The 20,696-nt window shown below is 43.5% G+C and overlaps 1 protein-coding gene and 1 non-coding gene across 2 annotated transcripts in view; both read left to right on the top strand.

Moving 5' to 3' along the window:
• The first annotated feature begins 4,720 nt into the window (after positions 1-4,720).
• Positions 4,721-4,793, top strand: trnar-acg (transfer RNA arginine (anticodon ACG)). The gene has a single exon. It is a non-coding gene; the product is annotated as a tRNA-Arg (tRNA).
• A 1,257-nt stretch (positions 4,794-6,050) lies between these two features.
• banp (BTG3 associated nuclear protein) overlaps positions 6,051-20,696 on the top strand; it is an 82,354-nt gene continuing 67,708 nt past the window's right edge. The window contains exons 1-7 of the mRNA XM_063197354.1: positions 6,051-6,203; positions 7,499-7,577; positions 8,017-8,105; positions 8,602-8,801; positions 9,563-9,667; positions 10,485-10,654; positions 16,254-16,493. Of these exons, the coding sequence (XP_063053424.1) occupies positions 7,505-7,577; positions 8,017-8,105; positions 8,602-8,801; positions 9,563-9,667; positions 10,485-10,654; positions 16,254-16,493 (877 nt within the window). The 5' untranslated portion in view covers positions 6,051-6,203; positions 7,499-7,504. The remainder of the gene's footprint in view (positions 6,204-7,498; positions 7,578-8,016; positions 8,106-8,601; positions 8,802-9,562; positions 9,668-10,484; positions 10,655-16,253; positions 16,494-20,696) is intronic.

Below are 20,696 nucleotides of genomic sequence, written 5' to 3'. Positions count from 1 at the left end.
CAAATAAATGCATGACAGTGGAACAGCCTCTGTACCGTGTGGTCCTGGCGACCATTTTCAGCCTGCAGCGCATGAGTTTCACCCTGCAAGGGTGGAAGTGGGCCGACTAGGTTGATGTAGACTTGGTTGAAATGTTGTCCTGGCACTTGGAACTGTTCTAGTGGCGCTTTCATGTGGCGGTATACTTTGGCACGCTGGCACTCCACATACTGTAGGTGTTCGTCCAGTCCCTCAAATCCTTTTTCAGTCCATGCCACACAAACTTGGCTGCCACCAGCCACTAAGAGGCCTTGGTATCAGGGTGTGAGAGGCCATGGAAGGCAGCAAAAACCTCGACTTTGCAGGCACAACAGGCGTAGGAGAGCCCATGGAGATGTCGCCAATCAGAGTAGTGCCAGCTGCAGCCCAGTAGTGGATGAACGGCAAGCCTGCACCTCCGGGTCTGTGGCCTGCTCTGCTGCCATGCTGCCGTAGTCCAGGCCGAGGTGGACCACCCCCACAACAGCAAAGGAGAGGCAGTCTGCGACATGGTTGTGCTTTCCAGAAAGGTGTGCAATATCCGTTGTGAACTCATAAATGTAAGTCAACTGCCGCTGTTGCCTGTCAGACCATGGCCGAGTGAACATGGACATGGCGAAAGTCAGTGGCTTGTGGTCCACATAACTGGCGTGCCTCAAGCAGTGAACGAAAGTGTTAGATGGCGAGGTACACACCAAGTAGCTCCCGGTCTAAGGTGCCAAATTCCTGTTTGCTAGGACGCAACTGAAAAAGGCAAGAGGCTGTTAAGCATTACCCACCCACTGCTCGTAAACCGTACCCACCGTGTGGTCTGACTCGTCTGTGGTAAGTGCGATTGGGACGGAGGAGGCAGGATGGGCCAGCATGGCGTGGCCTTAGCATCCACAAAGGCCTTCTCTTTCCGGGCTCCAGTCCATGGTGTGTTTAGGCCTGCCGCCTTGCAGGACCTCATACTTGTCATACCTGTCACTGAAACAAGCCACCACCCCAGCCTGATTGAAATCTGCCACCATCATACCTGTTCCAAAGAAGGCATCTACTACCACCCTCAATGACTTTTGCCCTGTTGCACTCACTCCAGTCATCACCAAGTGCTTTGAAAAACTGATGCTGAGCCTGTCTCCCCCCAACCCTAGACCCTCATCAGTTTGCATACCGGGCAAACAGATCCACCGAGGATGTAATAGCCAGCCATTGCCCTCCACTCTGCACTGAGTCACCTGGAAAGACAAGGGACCTACGTCAGGATGCTCTTCATCGATTATAGCTCAGCTTTTAACACCATCATTCCTGACATCCTAATCCCCAAGCTGAGACATCTAGGACTTCCATCATCCACATGCTCCTGGATCAAAGACTTCCTTGTTAATCGTCCCCAACAAGTGAAACTAGGTCACCATCTCTCAACCATCCGAACCCTCAGCACCGGCTCGCCCCAGGGATGTGTGTTGAGCCCACTTCTCTACTCCCTCTACACGTTTGACTGTAGCCCCATCCACCCAGAGACCACCCATTGTCAAATTTACAGATGACAAAACAGTGGTGGGGCTGATAACAGAGGGAAAGGAGGAGGCCTACAGGGATGAGGTCCTGAAACTTGGAGAGTGGTGTGCATCCAACAACCTGGCCCTGAACATCTCCAAGACGAAGGAGCTCATCCTGGACTTCCGGCGGAACAAAGATGCTCCTGCCCCCCTCTACATCAATGGTGAACGTGTAGAGCAAGTGAGCTCATTTAAATTCCTAGGTGTACACATCTCCTCTGATCTCTCCTGGTCGACTAACACCTCGGCTCTGGTAAAAAAGGCCCAGTGTCAGTGTGGCACTCAATCTGCACTGAGGCTGACAGGAAGAGACTGCAGAGGGTGACCAAAACAGTGCAAAAAATCATAGGCTGCCCCCTGCCTCCCATACCCACCATCTACAACTCCCGCTGCGTAAATAGAGCCAGGAGTATCATTAAAGATCCCACACATCCTGGCTTCCATCTCTTCACACTGTTGCCCTCTGGCAGGCGCTACGAGGCATTACCAGCCAGAACCAATAGGATGAAGAACAGCTTCTTCCCCAAAGCTGTTACAACAATGAACTCACACTTACTGGACAATGTTCATCTATAAAGGACTGTGCACTTTGTAGGGAAGCTCAAATCTCAGTATACTTTGTATAATGACAATAAAGGCTTTCTATTCTATTCTACAAGGGTTGCATGGTTTGGGCGGCCCTGGGGAGAAAACAGTGATAGAAGTTAACTGCCTAGAAACTCCAGTAAGGCTTTGACAGTGACTGGGAATGGAAAACTGGTGACAACCCCGCCCTTCATGATTCTATGCTCCATAAAGTCTTGCACTTGGCTGGATTGATGATAAGCCTGTGCTCGGTAAGTCGCTCAGAGTGTGAAGGTGCGAAAGGTGCTCTGAAGGTGATGCAAAGGCCACAAGGATGTCGTCAAGATACACAAACACCAAAGGCCGACCCCGTAACGGTGTGTGCAGGAACTCAAACAAACAAAACGGTGTGATCAGAGCTGTTTTCGGGACATCAACAGGGTGTACAAGGTGTACTGATCCCCTGATCAGGTCCACCTTCGAAAAAATGACCTTATCAACCAGATGCTGAAAAATCCTGGATTTGCAAAGGGTAGCGGTTAGGCGTTGCCGTGTCGTTGAGACGTCAGGAGTCCTTGCAAGGACGCCAGCCATGGTTTGGGGACGAGGTAAAGATGTGTATCACACACATTATAGTAATTGCAATAACTACCTGTGCAATTCAACAATACTACAACATGAGCCTTACACTATACTATCTAACTACAGCTATAGTTGTAAGGTTGATGTGTTTGGAGGGGGAATGGAGGACAAGGTCAAGAGGATGAAGGTTATCCCAGCGCCTAAATACAACTGTTGAATTTTTGTAGCCCCTTAATGCACGCCGTACCTCCTGTGGCACGCTGTAATAGACATTAAAAGTTAACTACTATAGTACTACACTACTATGACAGTGCACGGGGCCTTTAGAAATACATTATGACTTGGTCATTGTCATTCTGGTAACAGCTCATTTATAATGCTGTGGCTTAAGGGGTTGAAAGTTACTTTTCTATTCATCACCTTTTGGAACCATCTTCACTCGACTGCAGCCTCAACAAGGCACTGTACCATTAATGGTACAGTTGGAGTTGAGTTGAGCTGAGTTGATACCATCCAGTGGAACAGCCCATAGTTTCTTCACTCCAAATGTATAACTGTTACCTCATGCCCCACAACACTATACATACCTTTTGTGAGCCCCTGTAAAAGTTGTTGAATGTATCTTAACAGCTACAACCACTACTTCTGCTGCTATGTGTGTGTGTGTGTGTGTGTGTGTGTGTTGTATTGTAGGCCTATTGTACATGTCTATATCAGTATGTCTGTGTTTGAAAAACTGCACGTGTGAGTATGTGTCTGTGTGTATGCTGTGAATGAAAGTGTCAGAGAAAGAATAGTAAATGCATGTATGAGTATAGTTGTGTGTGTGTGTGTGTGTGTGTGTGTGTGTGTGTGTGTGTGTGTGTGTGTGTGTGTGTGTGTGTGTGTGTGTGTGTGTGTGTGTGTGTGTGCGCGCGCGTGTGAGATTATTATCTGTTGTATTTAGACAATTTTCCCTGCCATGCTAGACTCTGGAATCAGCCTCCAACTCTTATTAAAACAGCACCCTCCATAAATAGTTTTAAATCACAACTTAAAGGACCAGTTCAGTCAATTTCAACATGCTTTTGTATTGCTCACGCTACCCTTGACTTGTCAGTACCCAGTGATGCCACATTTTTCGGCTCAGCCCTTTCCGAGATATGAGCAATTCTAATGGGGGCAGCGTTTGTTTACATTTTTAAAAACTGAAACATAGGCCAACACCAAATATTTTCCCAAAAGGTACTGCTGTTTGCTAGTTGTCTGCTGATGTTTTATAACCTTTTGGATGTTTTTAGGAATAAATAAAAATGTTTTTTTGAAATGTAAACAAAGAGCTGCCCCCATTACAATGACCAGGATCTCAGAAACGGCTAAAGAAGAAGAAAAAAAATCTCAGGCACTGACAAGTCCAGGGTAGTGTGAGCATTACAACTGCATGTTGAAATTGACAGAACTGTCCCTTTAAGACAAAGTCGTTTACAGATGCTTTTGATCTTGAACTCTTTGATTTTAATACTTTTAATTTTATTTGATTACTTTCTTGCTTTTAACTATGGTTTTATTGTTATTTATTCATATTGACTTCAAATAGTTGCACTATCTTAATATTTCTCATATATCTGTGTTTGATACTTTTAATGCTTTTTTTCCCTCTACTTTCATTTCATGTTTTATGTATCGCTTGTTTTTATTTTGTGATGCTCCTTGAATGTGACTTGACATGACCTACCTATGAACTGCACCAGGCTGCCGACAGAGGGCATTATTGTACTGTGTTTAAATCAGAGCCGTCAAAAAAAAAACATCAACAACCAGTAATCCCTGTTCACCATTGAAGGAGGATAACCTCCCAATGATACACTCAGCAGATTTTTGTAACAGGCTAGCATTCATAGCCATATATTTCCCAGAAAATAAACCAAATCCTGAAATCGCGAAATTGAAAATGTTTTCTAAACCATACGTCACACACTCGCAGTGTTTCGGCGCACTATTAATACGTCATCACGTTCGAAGTTTTACCATGCGGGCCAGTGGCGCAATGGATAACGCGTCTGACTACGGATCAGAAGATTCTAGGTTCGACTCCTGGCTGGCTCGTTGTTTTTCTCTGTTGGAAATTGAGTCGTGTGCGCTGTTATCTGAAGTGGACATTTGAAAAGGAAGCTGATGCCCATTCGACTAACATAGGGAAAGTATGGGCTGTACTAATAGAAAATTAATTCAAAAATGTGTCCCACCCAATAAACGTATTTCAATAACATGAACATCCCTACCAGCCCCACCATGTTTCAGTCCTGCTTAAATATTGTGAATAACAAGATTGCGCTTAAATTATTGCTGCTGCTATGTGTGTGTGTGTGTGGTTGTGTATGGCAGTACTCTTATTGCACAGTGTGTGTGTGTGTGTGTGTGTGTGTGTGTGTGTGTGTGTGTGTGTGTGTGTGTGTGTGTGTGTGTGTGTGTGTGTGTGTGTGTTGCATTATACATGTCTATATCAGTATCTTAGTGTTTGAAAAACTGCACATGGGAGTGTGTATGTTCTGTGTGTATGCTGTGAATGAATGTGTCAGAGAAAGAACTGTAAATTAATGTAGGTTAGTTTGTGTGTGTGTGTGTGTGTGTGTGTGTGTGTGTGTGTGTGTGTGTGTTGTGTGTGTGTGTGTGTGTGTGTGTGTGTGTGTGTGTGTGTGTGTGTGTGTGTGAGAGAGAGAGAGAGAGAGAGAGAGAGAGAGAGAGAGAGAGAGAGAGAGAGAGAGAGAGAGAGAGAGAGAGAGAGAGAGAGATTATTGTCAATGTCTTATTTAAATGTTTTTAGTTAAACTGCACATTGGAGACTGGTCAAACGCAATTTCAAACTCCTGTGCTAACCCTGTTACATACAATTTTGACAATAAAGTACTCTTGACTTGACTCCAACTCAGCACTCCACAGTACATAAGTGTTCACTGTTGACTGCACACAACGAAATTGCATTTTATGCCAGCCTCAAATACCATGCTCAAATGTGTTTATAATGGTGTACGCGTTGTGAAAATCTGACATGACTTATCTTTTTTGCCTATCTCTTTTACCTCTCATAATTTTGGAGTAATACATGAACAAATATGATCAACAGTTCCATTGTAAATGTGACATTATTTGAAGAACTGTATCTTTGAATCCTTGTATTTCCCGCAGCTGTGCCTGACCATCTAGAACTCATTATTGTGGAGGAATAACAACTACGGTCTTCAACTCGTATTTCTGTTCGGAATTAAGATTTTCTGATATCAGGACAAGTTGACGAAAATAAAATATTATAGCATAGTCAGCACATCTTCCTAGATGCTTTATTTCTGGGTGAAGCCGGTTGCAATTCTCAACCCCGCCTCTTGTTGTGCAGACAGAGGAACAAGCGAAGCGAGAGCGAGACGATCTGCCGAGCTCAGGCACGGAGCGTTTTTCTCGCGAGGAAGGGCGCCATTATCGGAAACCCTACAAACAACACGAGAATTCATCATTCACACGGTAATATAACCCAATCTGACACAGAACATATCTCGAGAGGTTGAAGCACTGCATTCAACGTAGTCGATACTGGTGGATGCTGAAGGATACCAGTTAACAGACCGACTCCACATAGTCATGTTCGGCCAACGCTACTTCAAATGAGGCCTAGGAACATTTGCTAGCTTGCTTACCTCTTTTGCATTTACTTCTTGCAAGCCCTTTAGCCAGCTGCTAATGTTAGCCGACTAGCCAATGTTCGGCGCATAGCTAGTTTTAGGTAAATCTTTGTAGCGACCACGGAAACGGTGCACCTGGAAAGCTGGATTTCTGAAGTGAAATGTAACCAAAATAATCCAAATGATCTGGCCACCAAAGTGATTTTGGCAAACTGGCTGTCCGGCGGTCACCCGAATACCCAAAGTTAGCATGTGCCCACATCACAGCAGTCAGATAATCTGGAGGAGTATCAAAGCTAGTTTAGCACAAACTGTCATCATCAACAACAATGTTACCTGGAAGAAGCCTAGTCCCTAAACTAATCTGGAGTGGAATTCAACCTTCTACAAACTTTGACGGACTGTTGAGTTAGCACATAGAATGTGACAGTCGTCGTGGCATTCATTTCATGTCCTATTTGCCCCAGTGGAAGAACACAGCCTGACTGTATGTTGACAGACCGCTATGTTCCTGCAAGGGCGAGTCGAGTTGTGCATGTGCGCAGTTTGGTGTTGCGATGAAACATGTTGTCTTCCTACGAAATCACACAAATACACATCCACATTTTCAAAATAAACGCTCACGAATGTCCTTTTGTGTTATTGCAATGGAAATCCATACCATGCTGCTGCTTGCTTTTGTTTTTCCATAAACAAGGCTATTGCCAAACAGGTGGAATAATAATTGTTTATTTATTTTTAGGGTAATCGTTATTATTATTATTATTATTATTATTATTATTATTATTATTAATAGTAGTAGTAGTAGTCTTATATTATAAATAGCATACTGGATAAATGTTTCCAATAAATCAATACAGCTGAATATGTGCAATTATGAAGGCATGCATAAAGGCAATTATAAAGGTTGTATTTGGGCCTTATATTTTTCTTATTTACAATAAGAGAATGCAGATGATGCAGCTCAGTTGAGCAAGGTGTGTGTGTGTGTGTGAGAGAGAGAGAGAGAGAGAGAGAGAGAGAGAGAGAGAGAGAGAGAGAGAGAGAGAGAGAGAGAGAGAGAGAGAGAGAGAGAGAGAGAGAGAGAGAGAGAGAGAGAGAGTGTTTAATCAACATTGTTTTCTTGGCCTACTGTAGGCCTGAATGATGGCCGAGCATGATTTGGTGGAGATGGTCCAAATCGCTGTGGAAGACCTGGGCCAGGAGGACCAATCAGGTGATTTGTCTGAGTGGCACCAAGTACTAAGGGGCAGAGAGTGGGGAAAATGATCATATCAGGGAAATATTCCAAGAACCTGACTCGGTAGTAAACCAGGTTAAAGGACAAGTGCAGTATTTTAAACATTACGATCCTCTTCTGAATAGTCTGCAATATTTTAGAGCCCAACATTGAGGCCACAATGCACACATAGTCTGTGATGACGTGACTTCTAAACGGGTCAATAAGTATGAATATATCTAGACATTTCTTAGAATGGTGGTAATACGAACAGGACTGCGACCAGCTCTGGGTAAAATAAAGCAGGGGCGTCCCATAGCACCTCCTCTTCTTCATACAGTAGATGTTCAGTGCATTCATGTATTCTTCTGGCATTGATCCAAACTTAAATTGCTGTGAACTTAAGTGATGCACGTTCTTGGGTTTTGATGTGCAGATGTTTTGGAGAACCATGAGGATGTAGACGGCAAACCAGACAGAAAACGTTCAAGGGTGGAAATCTCCAGCCAGGATGCCACACTTAAGGTATTACACACACACACACACACACACACACACACACACACACACACACACACACACACACACACACACACACACACACACACACAGTCCATGTTTTTCCTGATTATTCCTGCGTTTTAAACTTATGACTCCAACAGAACAACAGAACACTCAAAATACTCAGGAGCAAGGCCAAATTATAACTTTTTTTTTAATACCATATATCTATTTTCAGGGCTTTTTGCCTTTATTTTTTGACAAGAGAGAGAGAGAGAGAGCGAGAGAGAGAGAGAGAGAGAGAGAGAGAGAGAGAGAGAGAGAGAGAGAGAGAGAGGAGAGAGAGAGAGAGAGAGAGAGAGAGAGAGAGAGAGAGAGAGAGAGAGAGAGAGAGACGGGGAAGGATCGGCAAATGACCTGTTCCAAAATCGAACCCGGGTCGCCGGCATAGTAATCCAGTGCCCTACCGTTAGGCCACGGCAAGGCCCCAAATGATCACTTTTGCCATTTTTTCCCACAGACCTTGCTATTCACCATGAACCAGTCCATTTGCCAGAGGCTGGACTCCATGGAGGCCAAGCTCCAGGTGTTGGAGGCCACTTGCCGGGCCTTGGAGGAGAAGCTGGACGCGGTAGTCAACAAGAACCAGGGGCCCATTCAGGTGCCCATGGTGGCAGGATCTCCTCTCGGAGCCACACAGACCTGGAATAAAGTGCGCTGGTGAGAAAGAGAGAGCTGCTTTTTCACAGGGAAGGAGGAGGGTTTAGAATGTATTTAAAACCATGACCCGTTGGCTAGTAAATGGCTGAAACTTAGTTTTGGCACAATGTAATGTTTTCAATGTTATGCAGGGCGCTACACTAGTGAGTAGCACTGTAGAGCTGATTTTTATAGAGTAGTGGTTCTTAACTTTTTTTTTTTTGTGGAAGAAATGCCCCCTTGATCTCATCATAAGCATTCCAAAGTCCCCTAACTCATCATATGCATGCCCCCCATCCAATAGCGTCATTGTTCAGATAATGAAAACAGTACAGTCTACTAATCCATTTCTAGTTGCTATGCTTCTAGATGCTATAATTGATTATGCTGTATAGTTGTTATACAGCTTTCTAGATTGATGTGAGCGCTTCCATTTCAGTTTGAATGGAAAAGGGGTCTCACTCTCAAGACCAAGACCTGTCTCTGTGACTACAACTCTGTAGACAGCCTGGCTACCTTTTTTGAGCGCATAAGTTTCATTCCTCTTGAATGCAAGGTTATCTGGACTATTAAGAATCTAACTCACAGTCAATATAGTCACATCACTCACTTGTTTTATATAGAATTCTACAGTGTGTTTACAAAATGAGTGTCAGTACGGTGAATGAAGACACATGCTCGCATTTGACCTCATCCACACCTGACATGTTTTGAATCTCACTATGCTGGTTTGTTTATCATTACCAATTTTGTTTTTTTTCCTGTCTATTGTGTTTCCCCAGTGTGGTTCCACAGACCAATGTGATCGTAAGCGGTGACAACAAGCCAAAGGTCGCAGAGGAGACACTTACTCGTGCCTCAGAGTCTTTGGAGAACCTCCTCAGCAAGTGGGTTTGCTGGAACACACACACACACACACACACACACACACACACACACACACACACACACACACACACACACACACACATTCTGACACTCACTCTTTCTCAAAGTGAAGTGAGCACCCTCTTTAGTGCCACAGCCTTGAAGTCGTACACTCACAAGATGAGGCTCAAAGCCTCACAAGCATTATAAACAGTTGAGAATGGAGCATGCTTGGAAGTTTGGAAGTACCGGTAAATGTTATATCAGTTCAGCTTTGGCCACTAGACACTTATTTCCAACTGATGTAAGACTGTGAACGCCATCGCTCAATTGTTGATGTTAACAGTACACAAATTGTCCGAAGTCAAAAGCTCTGAAAAGCAACACAAGCGTCATGAGCACAAACATGTACCAAGTTGTGATGAGTTGTTTGTAAGGTATTTACACCTCAGAAACAATATACTATACATATTGTGCTTAAAAGCATGCACTTATTACGCTCTTGACTTTATTACGTCTCAAATGGGCCCAAATTATTACATTACTGGCAGTTATTAATGGCATCGTTATTACATTATCAAAGCTTTTTTTGAAGTGTAAGACCAATAACGTAATAACCTGTCTTTAATGTAATAACTTATCACGTTATGGCCAGAATGTTATTACGTTACAGGCTTTATTATGTTTCAAATGGGCCCAAATGATTACATTATGGGCAGTTATTACGTTTTGGGTTCTTACAGGGTGGCATCATGCAAGTGACTGAAAAATATACATTGCGGTTTTGTTTCTCTATGTCAAACGTGTGTGTTGGTGACAATGTGTTTGGCTTTGCAGCACGGTGGGCGGGCGTCGTCAGAACACCATCCTGGTGAAGGTGCCAGTGCACGAGGACAGCCAGGAGGAGCAGGAGAGCGGCTCGGAGACCAGCGACTCCATGCCCAGCGGCGGGCCGGGCGCGGCACCGAACCACAACAACGTCACCCTCATCACCCTCAACTCGGAAGGTGAGGCTGCCCACCCGCAGCACAAAAGCTGTCTGTGAAGGTCATTCATTCATTCATAGTGTTTCCCATACAGCATCAGACCCTCGAGGAGTCTATGATTTTGAGATTTGTAACTTTTATGCAACTTCAGCCAATCCCCGCAAATTCAGTGTGGTGTTGCAATTTTCATCATTTAGTGCAACTTTCCTACCTTGTGAAACCGTGAAACTACCTTCCACGTCAATTTTGTTGCTTTCGTTACATGCAACCTCAGATATTTGGTCACATCGTGACAAGATTTAAGACTTGTGTTTTCTCCCTTTCCTTTGCCGGTGAACTGTGGATAAAACCCTTGTTGATCATGTTTATGGCGACACGCACGTCAGTCTATTCTCGTGCAGAGGTCAAACTGTGTGAGGCTGAAATGTTGAGCAGTGTTTTAGGGGCATGCTGCACCTTATCGCACCAAACAGAATCTGATTCGCAAAAAATAACAACAAAGAAATCCAAGAACACTGCTCGCAGGTTGTTTTCTAGCAACATTGATCGTTATGGGACCCTTTGTGCCCATTAATGGTAAGCTATGTTTCACATTTCTAATAAAGTGGGTTATTCTTATGCCAATTGTTTTAATCCTAATTTATATAATTGTACACAAAAGTGGAAAAGAAAGAAACTACTGGTGTACCAAGCAATAATTATTGAAGAGGTTGGTCAAGGAAAAACAACAATAGTTGATCACAGAAATACTGAGAGCTACAAAGTAAAACCCCAAAACATCAGAAAGTCACATCACTAACAACCTCCACAGTGCAGGGGAGAATAGCCTACCCAAAGTTTCTTCAGTAAATTCTAAAACTGGTCTTGTGCGAATATGCTACACAGTAAGTTTGCTTGGTCTGTGCAATTCCCACTGGTAATGTGCGAATATATGTTTATAGTATAACCTAATTACTCAATTTCTATTACAAAAGGGAGTATTGCATATGTGTATCGCAATTTCAACTTCCAAATGCAATATTATGGCAACAAAAGGCTGAAAACCACCACAACTTTCACTGCAACTTTTTGGAAAAGGTCCCTTGAAGTCAGGCATTTTTGGCTACAACAATCACGAAAAAACCTGTGAAATCCTTGAGGGACTGCTAAATAGACCATAAGACCATTCTGTGGCGCAGCTGCCGCATAATATTTGTGTGTTTGGTACTTTGATATTTCAAACATGCTCATTGGTCTCTGTCTCTTTGGTGTGCACACACAATGCACTCTAAACTCCTCAGGTACCTCTGGAAGAACTGTCAGAGCAGATCTTTATTGGCTTTCATTTTGGGGATATGTGAGAATCACAGCTACTTCCCTCCAGTTTTTTGGCATCATGTTCCTTATAGTGCCTGAATGTCACTTCATGTATGTCTCGTGTTATACACCTGGTTCTGTGTGTGTGTGTGTGTGTGTGTGTGTGTGTGTGTGTGTGTGTGTGTGTGTGTGTGTGTGTGTGTGTGTGTGTGTGTGTGTGTGTGTGTGTGTGTGTGTGTGTGTGTGTGTGAATACTATGTGAGGGACTTGGAGACATTGCTTCGATCTTACTTTTCATTTTGCAAGCCAGACAGCCCCCTTAAAAAAAAGAAGGAAAAAAAGAATATGGTGGCTCCCACTTTAGCGATGTATTTTTAACCCTCTTTCTTGGCAGTCGAACAGCAGTCCCAGCGTGTTAACTGTGAGCAGTGAAAGATAGCATTATTCGGAGCCACCTTTGATGCATCGGATCATATGGCGACAGAACACAATGACCTCTGTGCTAAATAGGACGTGCCAGAGGTCACAAATGTTTCAAGGTGTCGTGTTCAATCGGAGAGCAAAGCATATGCCTATCCTCGTGCCTTTTGAAGGTTTCATCTGGTCCTAATAGAACTGACTAAATCAGTTCCTCTCATAAAAAACGGCTGACGGATGCACCGAAAGTGACTCTTGTTTTTTCTTTTAATCTCGATTGTAGCGGCTAGATCTTATCAGTAAACACAACCATGGAAAAGAGGAGAAAATAAACAGCTTTTCTGATTGTAGCTTTGATTTGTTTGTTCAGATTGTTTCTCGAGTGGACGGTGGAGGGAGGCTAGTGGAAATGTTTTTTTCTTTCTTGCAGGACTCGAACGTAGCACTCCACTCATTTGTCAACATTGAGATGCGTCCACACCCACTCATAACAAAAAGCGTGCAGCAAACATGAAACACTGTGCACATATTACATACAGATGTAACTCTGTGATATCACTGCTGAAAAACATACGTGCAACCAGATGTGTCTAAGACAGGGCTCAGTGCAGAACCGTGATTAATGCACCAGTCATTTGTAAATGATTAGATTCATTGTTCCATATTATAATGCATGGAACCTTGGCTGTGTACATAAAGAGAGGGGTTATTATATGCTCACATTCCCTCACAGAATAGGATCACATACATCAACCCATTCCATCTATGTTTCCGTTCCATTGTCTTTTTCTTTTTTTGCAATGGAATTGCAGTGAATTGCTATTCATATATGTTATTGTGCAGCGGTTTATATATGAGTATTGGTATTTTGGCTTTGAATAACTATTTTATAACCCCATAGAAGGCTACTTTTATAACTACTGTATGTAGTAGGTCTGTTGATGAATGCCATCAGATTTGTCATTTCTGGTTATATTTACAATTTTTTAAATATAAGATGGCACTTGTGATGGTTGTTCTGTGATAACGACTGTCTTTCAAAAGTGCACATTTGCAGTACATTACTATGGGAGCTATATTACACTGTAGTGGTTTGTTACCTTGTTTTTGATAAAACAAACACAGGCATTGCGGTTTGAGTTTGTTTTTTGTTCTTTTTTTGGTTGTTTTCTTTGTCACAATATATCAGGGGAATATAAAACAGAAGACATGTTCAAGCAATTTACAGACCGGTCTGAACGGCAGTCTAAGGTCATTAATTTGATAAAGCGTACTGAACTGTGTGAACTCTGAAAGCCCTATCCTTTACAATGAGCTGGATGAAAGGCTCTCTTTTTTCCATGGGTAGGATGACTCAGGCCTATCAGGGTTTCCTTTGACTAAACTTTTAATTTGATTTCTAGCAGCCTCTGTGTGCTTGAACAACGAACTTTTGCATGGGTCAACTAACATCTGCAGCAGAGTACTGTTATGATGGCTGACCCTGCTATACTTCTCTACGACCACATGGTGGCACTCTAGTGTTAGCAAATAGATGTTCCTCCAGCTGTGGCTCCCAGGGTTTTTGGTTTTGGTATTTTTTTTTTTGGAGAAGCTGTTTTTTTCCCTCTGATCCTATAAAAACCTTAGCCAGCACCAAAACCATACGGTCTGGAAGTAAATGCCAGGCTGTTGCCAGGTTATTTTTTGCCGAGCCAAATTCCTGGTGGAGCCAAGGAGTCCTGGTTAGCCAGCTATTTGCACACATTGATCCCAGACTTTGCTCCAGAACTTTGATGTGCATGCAGGCTGTGCTGGCTGTCTCATTGGACGCACTCGCAAAGTCGTGCACCAATCACGAGTGCCGGCGCTGGCTCTTAGCTAGCGTGGAGACATTTTGCCCAGCACAGCCAGTAAATCACGCCAATGCCTTTGATGGTTCAGCTGGCTGGCTACTGGAGGGTTATGCCTCCCTTTCAGAGAGCCACAGAGCTGCACATTTAAAGTCGCATCTCCAAACAGTTAAGGTGTCTGACTATGAAGTCATTCAGGTGCAGTTTTTTAGGCTGAAGAAGTAAGGCCGACCACTGCAATCCGCGGTTGCTGCAGAATTCAAGGTGGCAGGGTATTCCTGTGCGGTTGCTGCAGAATTCAATGGTGGCAAAGCAACTTAAAAAATGCCTTATGACTACATTCAAAATACAAAATCTTGTTTACTAAGAATCTAGTCAAGGTGTCACTGTAGGTGTTTGTTGTCAAGGAGGGGGTGCCTTACAAGTGCACTGTGTAATATTTTTTAGTAGTTTATTTCCAGAATTCATGCTGCTTATTCACAAATGTTACCTTTTTCATGAATACTTACTACCACCATCAAATTCGAAGTATTCTTTTTTTGACTGGGAAAATGGCACTTTTCATACATGAACATGGGGATCTTCTCCATTGTCCGCCATTTTGAATATCCAGAAATAGATGTGTTTTAGCTGCAAAATGTAGTATACACTGTTGGACTGTTGGTCACACTAGTAACTATTAGCTCATTATTTAGTTAAGATTCTTGTATAGATCCAATTTGACAGTAGACAGCAGCACACAGTTTCAATGAGCAGCATAGTTGCAATACCTACTCTGGCCACCATCCTACAGAGTGCACCTTTGTAAAGTACTGTAAAGTGGTGGCGGAAACCCTGGCAATGTAATGAGCTGTGAAGCTGCTGTGAGGCCTGATTTTTTTTACTCTAGAATATCCAGATGGGGGATTGTTACCGTACAAGCCTTCGATGATTCATCTCTTATGAGAACACATAGTGTGATGCATTGTTGAGGTATGAATGTACCGTAGATGGAATCTGGATTTCACTAAAGTAATTGTCCAATCTGACAATGCGTCATATTGAGTGTGGTGAAGGGACCGAGCATACGTTTCCTCCCCTAATATAAGGCGCTGTCTTGTGCTCAACGTGTTGATCCATTTTCTAGGGATGCACCGATACCACTTTTTTGAAAACCGATACAAGTACGAGTACATTAATGTGTGTACTTGCCGATACCGAGTACCGATACCGATACCTTTTACCACCAAAATACAATGAAAATAAATGCATGGACTTTTTTTCTACCTGTGATATTTTTATTGTCCATTTCCATTTAGATTTAAATGTTAGTAAATGTATGAGGTGGCACTTTTTTCCATGCTGATTTCAAGTCCGCAGAACATGAGAAGATTTTGCATTGTTTTGAGTAATAGTAGTACTCATAGCTGGTATCGGCAATTGCTTGACGAGTCCGAGTACGAGTATAATGAGCGGTATCGGGAGCATCCCTACCATTTTCATTTCTTCTCTATCAGCAGGCGAGCCGCTGCATCTCTTTGGTTGTTATTTGTTCTCGCACTAGAGAAACGTTTATTTTTTATTTTTTTTTAAATGTCCTCCACTGAACTTTTTATTTGCTTGCAAAGTCAAAACTTGTGAAATGGCAAAGCAATATCGGTGTAAACAGAGAGCATTGCCAAAACCCCATTTATTCCGCCCCACATCTTTTATAATAGACCATGGGAGATTTCCATCACTGCCTGTCTGACTGTGATATTTTTTCCTCTCTATGCCCTACCCTCCACCGACACACACACACAGACACATACACATACACATACACATACACATACACATACACGCACACACGCGCACACACACACACACACACACTCACAAACACATAGACACACTCACAGACACTCACTCTGTGCATATTGCTGATTCAGTTGTGTACAGAGCAAAACATAGAGTAAAGTAGAATTAAGAGGCTCAACCACTCAACCATTGATCATATCCCTCTGTTCCATCCCCCCATTCTCCTTTCTCTCTCTCTCTCTCTCTCTCTCTCTCTCTCTCTCTCTCTCTCTCTCTCTCTCTCTCTCTCTCTGTAGAGGACTTCCCCAGCGGCACGTGGCTGGGCGACGAGAGCAATACGGAGATGCGGGTGCGCTGCCCCATCTCGGCGGCCGACATGCTCCACATCAGCACCAACTGCCGCACGGCCGAGAAGATGGCGCTCACGCTGCTGGACTACCTATTCCACCGCGAGGTGCAGGCCATGTCCAACCTGTCGGGCCAGGGCAAGCACGGCAAGAAGCAGCTAGACCCGCTTATGATCTACGGCATCCGCTGTGAGTTTCCATCCTCACTGTATTGCTATGCATTGCATTACTTGCACTGTAGTTTACAGTTTTGCGTTACATTACTTATTATTACTTAACATTTGATTACATTGTATAGTATTATATTACATTACATTACATTACACGGCTCGACCAGCTCATGTAGGGGTGGGCGATATGGCAAAAATGTCATATCACAATTTGTTTACATGAAGTCTCGATTTCGATTTTTTTCATCCATCCGAAAATTAAAACAACAAAAAACAATTTTGAAATGCTTGCAATTTGTAATTTGCAGTTAATAAAATGTTATCACACTGATGACACTCTCATAAAGTGCACAATTAGAATACAATAATGTAAAGAATAAAAGTGAATACAACAACACAAGTAAGTAAACATCACTTTGATGGTGATAGTTAACATCCTCACTGCAAGACGATCTATACGATTTCTTCACTTTGGCAGATTCGAGACGATCTTGTACTCGATATCACGATTCACGATTTAATCGTCTTATCGCCCACCCCTAAGCTCATGTATGGATTCTCTGTTCTATGCTGTATATCGCAATACATTACACTTAGGACACGTTCAACCGCTGCGATGTTTGACCACGGATTCTTGATTGAACGACTTATTTGGCCAAAACATAGCAAAATGTTCAGCAACAGACCTTTGGGTATGTTTGCTACTGCTTGGTAGGTTGCGCTCAATGCATTGCATTGCCGTGATGCTCGATGCGATGCATTGTCATGAAATTTTTAGATGTGTCCTAGCATCTCTATTAGAGGGTATGTCCGTCCGTCGGTCTGTCAGTCGGTCTGTCCGTCTGAAACACATTCTTTAGGGTAAGCGGTGGCATGGTACCGTCCTGCCGCACTGCTCCCTTGGGGTGCCATTGGGGGCTGCCCCTCTTGCACGAGTGAGGCATAAATGCAATTTTGCTGTGTGCAGTGTGCAGTGAACACTTGTGTGTTGTGGAGTGCTGTGTCACAATGACAGTGGGAGTTGGAGTTTCCCAATCGGGCTTTCACTTCACTTTAATTCGGTCCCAAAAATGCGATCTTCACCGCTATTGGACGCATCTATGTCCACCTGTCGGACTTGTTTTTGCACACCCCTTCCTGCAACCGTCCGATTCCAAGTACGAGCATTAGGGTCACAGCTGCCTTTATTCTCTTGACCCCTATGGCTTCCCAGCCCTACCTGCCCTCTCCAAAAAAAACATGCGCGGACGGACATGTGATTGTGTTAGTACTGCAAGACAAATTGCTCTATTAATGAGCAGGGTTCCAGATCACAGAGTTTCTGGAATATCACAATGTTTAGCTGAGCCCATTCCAGACAGTGCCGGGGAAAAAAATGAAAAGACAGGACATTTTTAGTCTGGCTATTTTTTTTTGCGGACAAAAAGTTGAGGAAATGTCATAGCAAGTTTGTTCATGGCATGTATCAAAAGTAATTGGGAAGATGTGTGAACGGTTTAGTTTTGGTATGAAAATAAGCACAGACAAAAAAATGGAATCCAGTCCAAAATATTTGAACATCTAAAAAAATCTACGTAAGAACAGTGCACATATTTGGCCTTAGTCTTAGTATTGTCGTTTGTTGTGAGGGCAGGTCTTCGGTTGCACTGTCTGCCACACATCCACTGTCCACATAGCACTAATACTGTGTTGATGGCAATAGGATTTAAACCCCCAAATGGTGAATAGTCAATGATCTATGAAACCTGTACCATACGTCCTTTTTTTATACACACTATTAAAAGCAAAGATCCAACTTTTATTTGAATACATTATCCCTGCTCTGAGTGTCACCTCATGATCTCACAAAGCTCCAAGGCCACATTGGACTACCTTTTGGGCTGACTCTGTCCATACCAGATATCCCGTACCCTTCTTAGATCACATGGCACTGCTTGGATAGGCCTCTCTACAGAATGACTTGAGGCCCTTTTGATGTCACAATAAGGTGCGTTCAGGTATAGTGCTCACGCCACAAGTCTGACCATTCGGGAAAATTGGGTTGCGATGCAACCCGAAAAATACTCGCTTTTTTCTTTTTCTGCAAACCGTGATGACAACGTGGATGTCAGCGGGTTCATCAGGGTAACAAATGTTCACATTCGGAAAATTTCAAAGGGTCAAATACGGAAAGGTGCTACGAATACTTCCCTGTTAATCCGTCTTTTCAAGGTCAGATCACATTGCCTAGGTCCTCACAAGGCCACATAACGCCGTTTAGCCCATTGACAGTAAATAGAATGGACGCCAAATCAACGCTATTTGCCATTCAACGCTTTGAAGCCAGATTTGGGAACATTCCAACTTACATTCCACCTTAGCAACGCCAAACGCAGGTGCTGATTGGACAACAACAAGACTTCTAACGGTCAATCAAACCATGTTCTGATGCTCATTGGTCAATTTAACTTTTAATATCTCTCTAAAATAAAACATCACCACAAAAAATCACCACCCTGGTAAGTTGGAGAGCAAGGGGACCTACTAGTTGAGCGAAAAATGATCCCCCTGGAGTGGCATTTAAGGGAGATACAGGGTTTTATGTCTCTCATAGGAATGAATGGGATTTGGCCATTTTTTGGTCTTTTTGGGTCCAACCTTGGCTCCAACTTGGCTTCAACAATGAAATAGAATTTTGGCCTCCATTCTATTTACTCTCAATGGTTTAGCCCTATCCAAAGGCAACACTGCACTGCCGATAACCTTCCCAGTTCACATAGCAATGCTTCCACTCCTTTTCAAGGCCACACACAGGCACACTCTTTAGACCCTCTCAAGGACACATACATAGTACTAGGCCAGATGGCACTGCTGGCTCTCTTCCCAGTCCACATATGCCTATACCCCTTTTCAAGGCTGCATACAGTAACATTGTTTAGGCCCTCTCAAGGACCCCATAGTGCTGCTTAGACCCACCCAAGGCCCACCCACCCACTGCCGATAACCTTCCCTCTTAGTCTACTTAGCAGTGCTTACCCCCCTTGTCAATGTCACACATAGTACATAAAGTAACATTGTTTAGACCAGGGGTGGGGAACCTTTTTCATTCGAGGGTTCACTTCAAATTCATCCGATGTAAAAGATGGGCGTAAAAGTCCTCCGAGGTCTGTACTATGAACTCAAACCAGGATTTCCCCCTGCACTTTAGGCCTATATTGAAGGCAGCCACCTTTAAAACAGACCCCGTCTTCTCTAGGTCCCCTGAATATAACTTAATTGTATTGCAAATGTACAGTATTTTCTAAGATTCCATTACAAAATATGTCTTATTTCATGTGAAGCTGAATAACATTAAAATTACATCGGGGGCCACAAATAGCCCTCGAGACATACAGTAGGTTCCCCACCCCTGGTTTAGACCCTCTTAAAGGGGTATGCCACTATTTTGGGGCTTAATACAGTTAAAATAGTTGGCTGGGGTTTATAAAGGTGGTAAAGTGTCTTATTTTTCATGTGAAGCGTTGCCTTGCTTTAAGACAAGTTAAAAGAGGGAATATGTCGCTAAGCTAGTGAAAGTCAATGGATCCGTGTAGCATTGTAGCATGCTACACGGATCCATTGACTTTCACTGGCTTAGCGACATGCTCCCTCTTTTAACTTGTCTTAAAGCAAGACAACGGCTTACATGAAAAATAAGACACTTTACCACCTTTATAAACCCCAGCCAACTATTTTAACTGTATTAAGCCCCAAAATAGTGGCATACCCCTCTTAAGGCGTCGTAGTACCCTTTCCAAGGCCACACAGCACTGCCTATAGTATCCTTTCACCCAGCACTCATGGATCACAACTCACACAGCACTGGTTACATACGTTTTCAAGGCCACATGCAGTAACATTGCTTAGACTCCCTCAAGCCTTTGTAACGCTGCTTTCCAAGGCCACACAGCATTGCCTGTAGTGTCTCTGCCAGTGCACATCCACATAGCACTACTACCCCATCGCGGACCTATATCTTGTTCTGCGCACGTTTGCCTGTCTATGACCTCTCCTGCAGCTGCCCCTGCTGCCTCTCTCACTGCTTTTGAGCCGCGACCTTTAGAACCATTGCCGTGCCCCTGCAGGATGTGACCTCATTTCCTGTTCCTGCCCACTTCCTGTCCGTCTCCTGTGTTCTCTCATCTCCCCGTAGAGTGCTCGCTCTCGCGCTCTCATTCTCTCTCTCTCTCTCTCTCTCTCTCTC

The sequence above is a fragment of the Engraulis encrasicolus genome, chromosome 4, assembly GCF_034702125.1.
Source record: "Engraulis encrasicolus isolate BLACKSEA-1 chromosome 4, IST_EnEncr_1.0, whole genome shotgun sequence".
NCBI lineage: Eukaryota > Metazoa > Chordata > Actinopteri > Clupeiformes > Engraulidae > Engraulis > Engraulis encrasicolus.
This window is presented reverse-complemented; position numbering and strand designations above follow the sequence as displayed.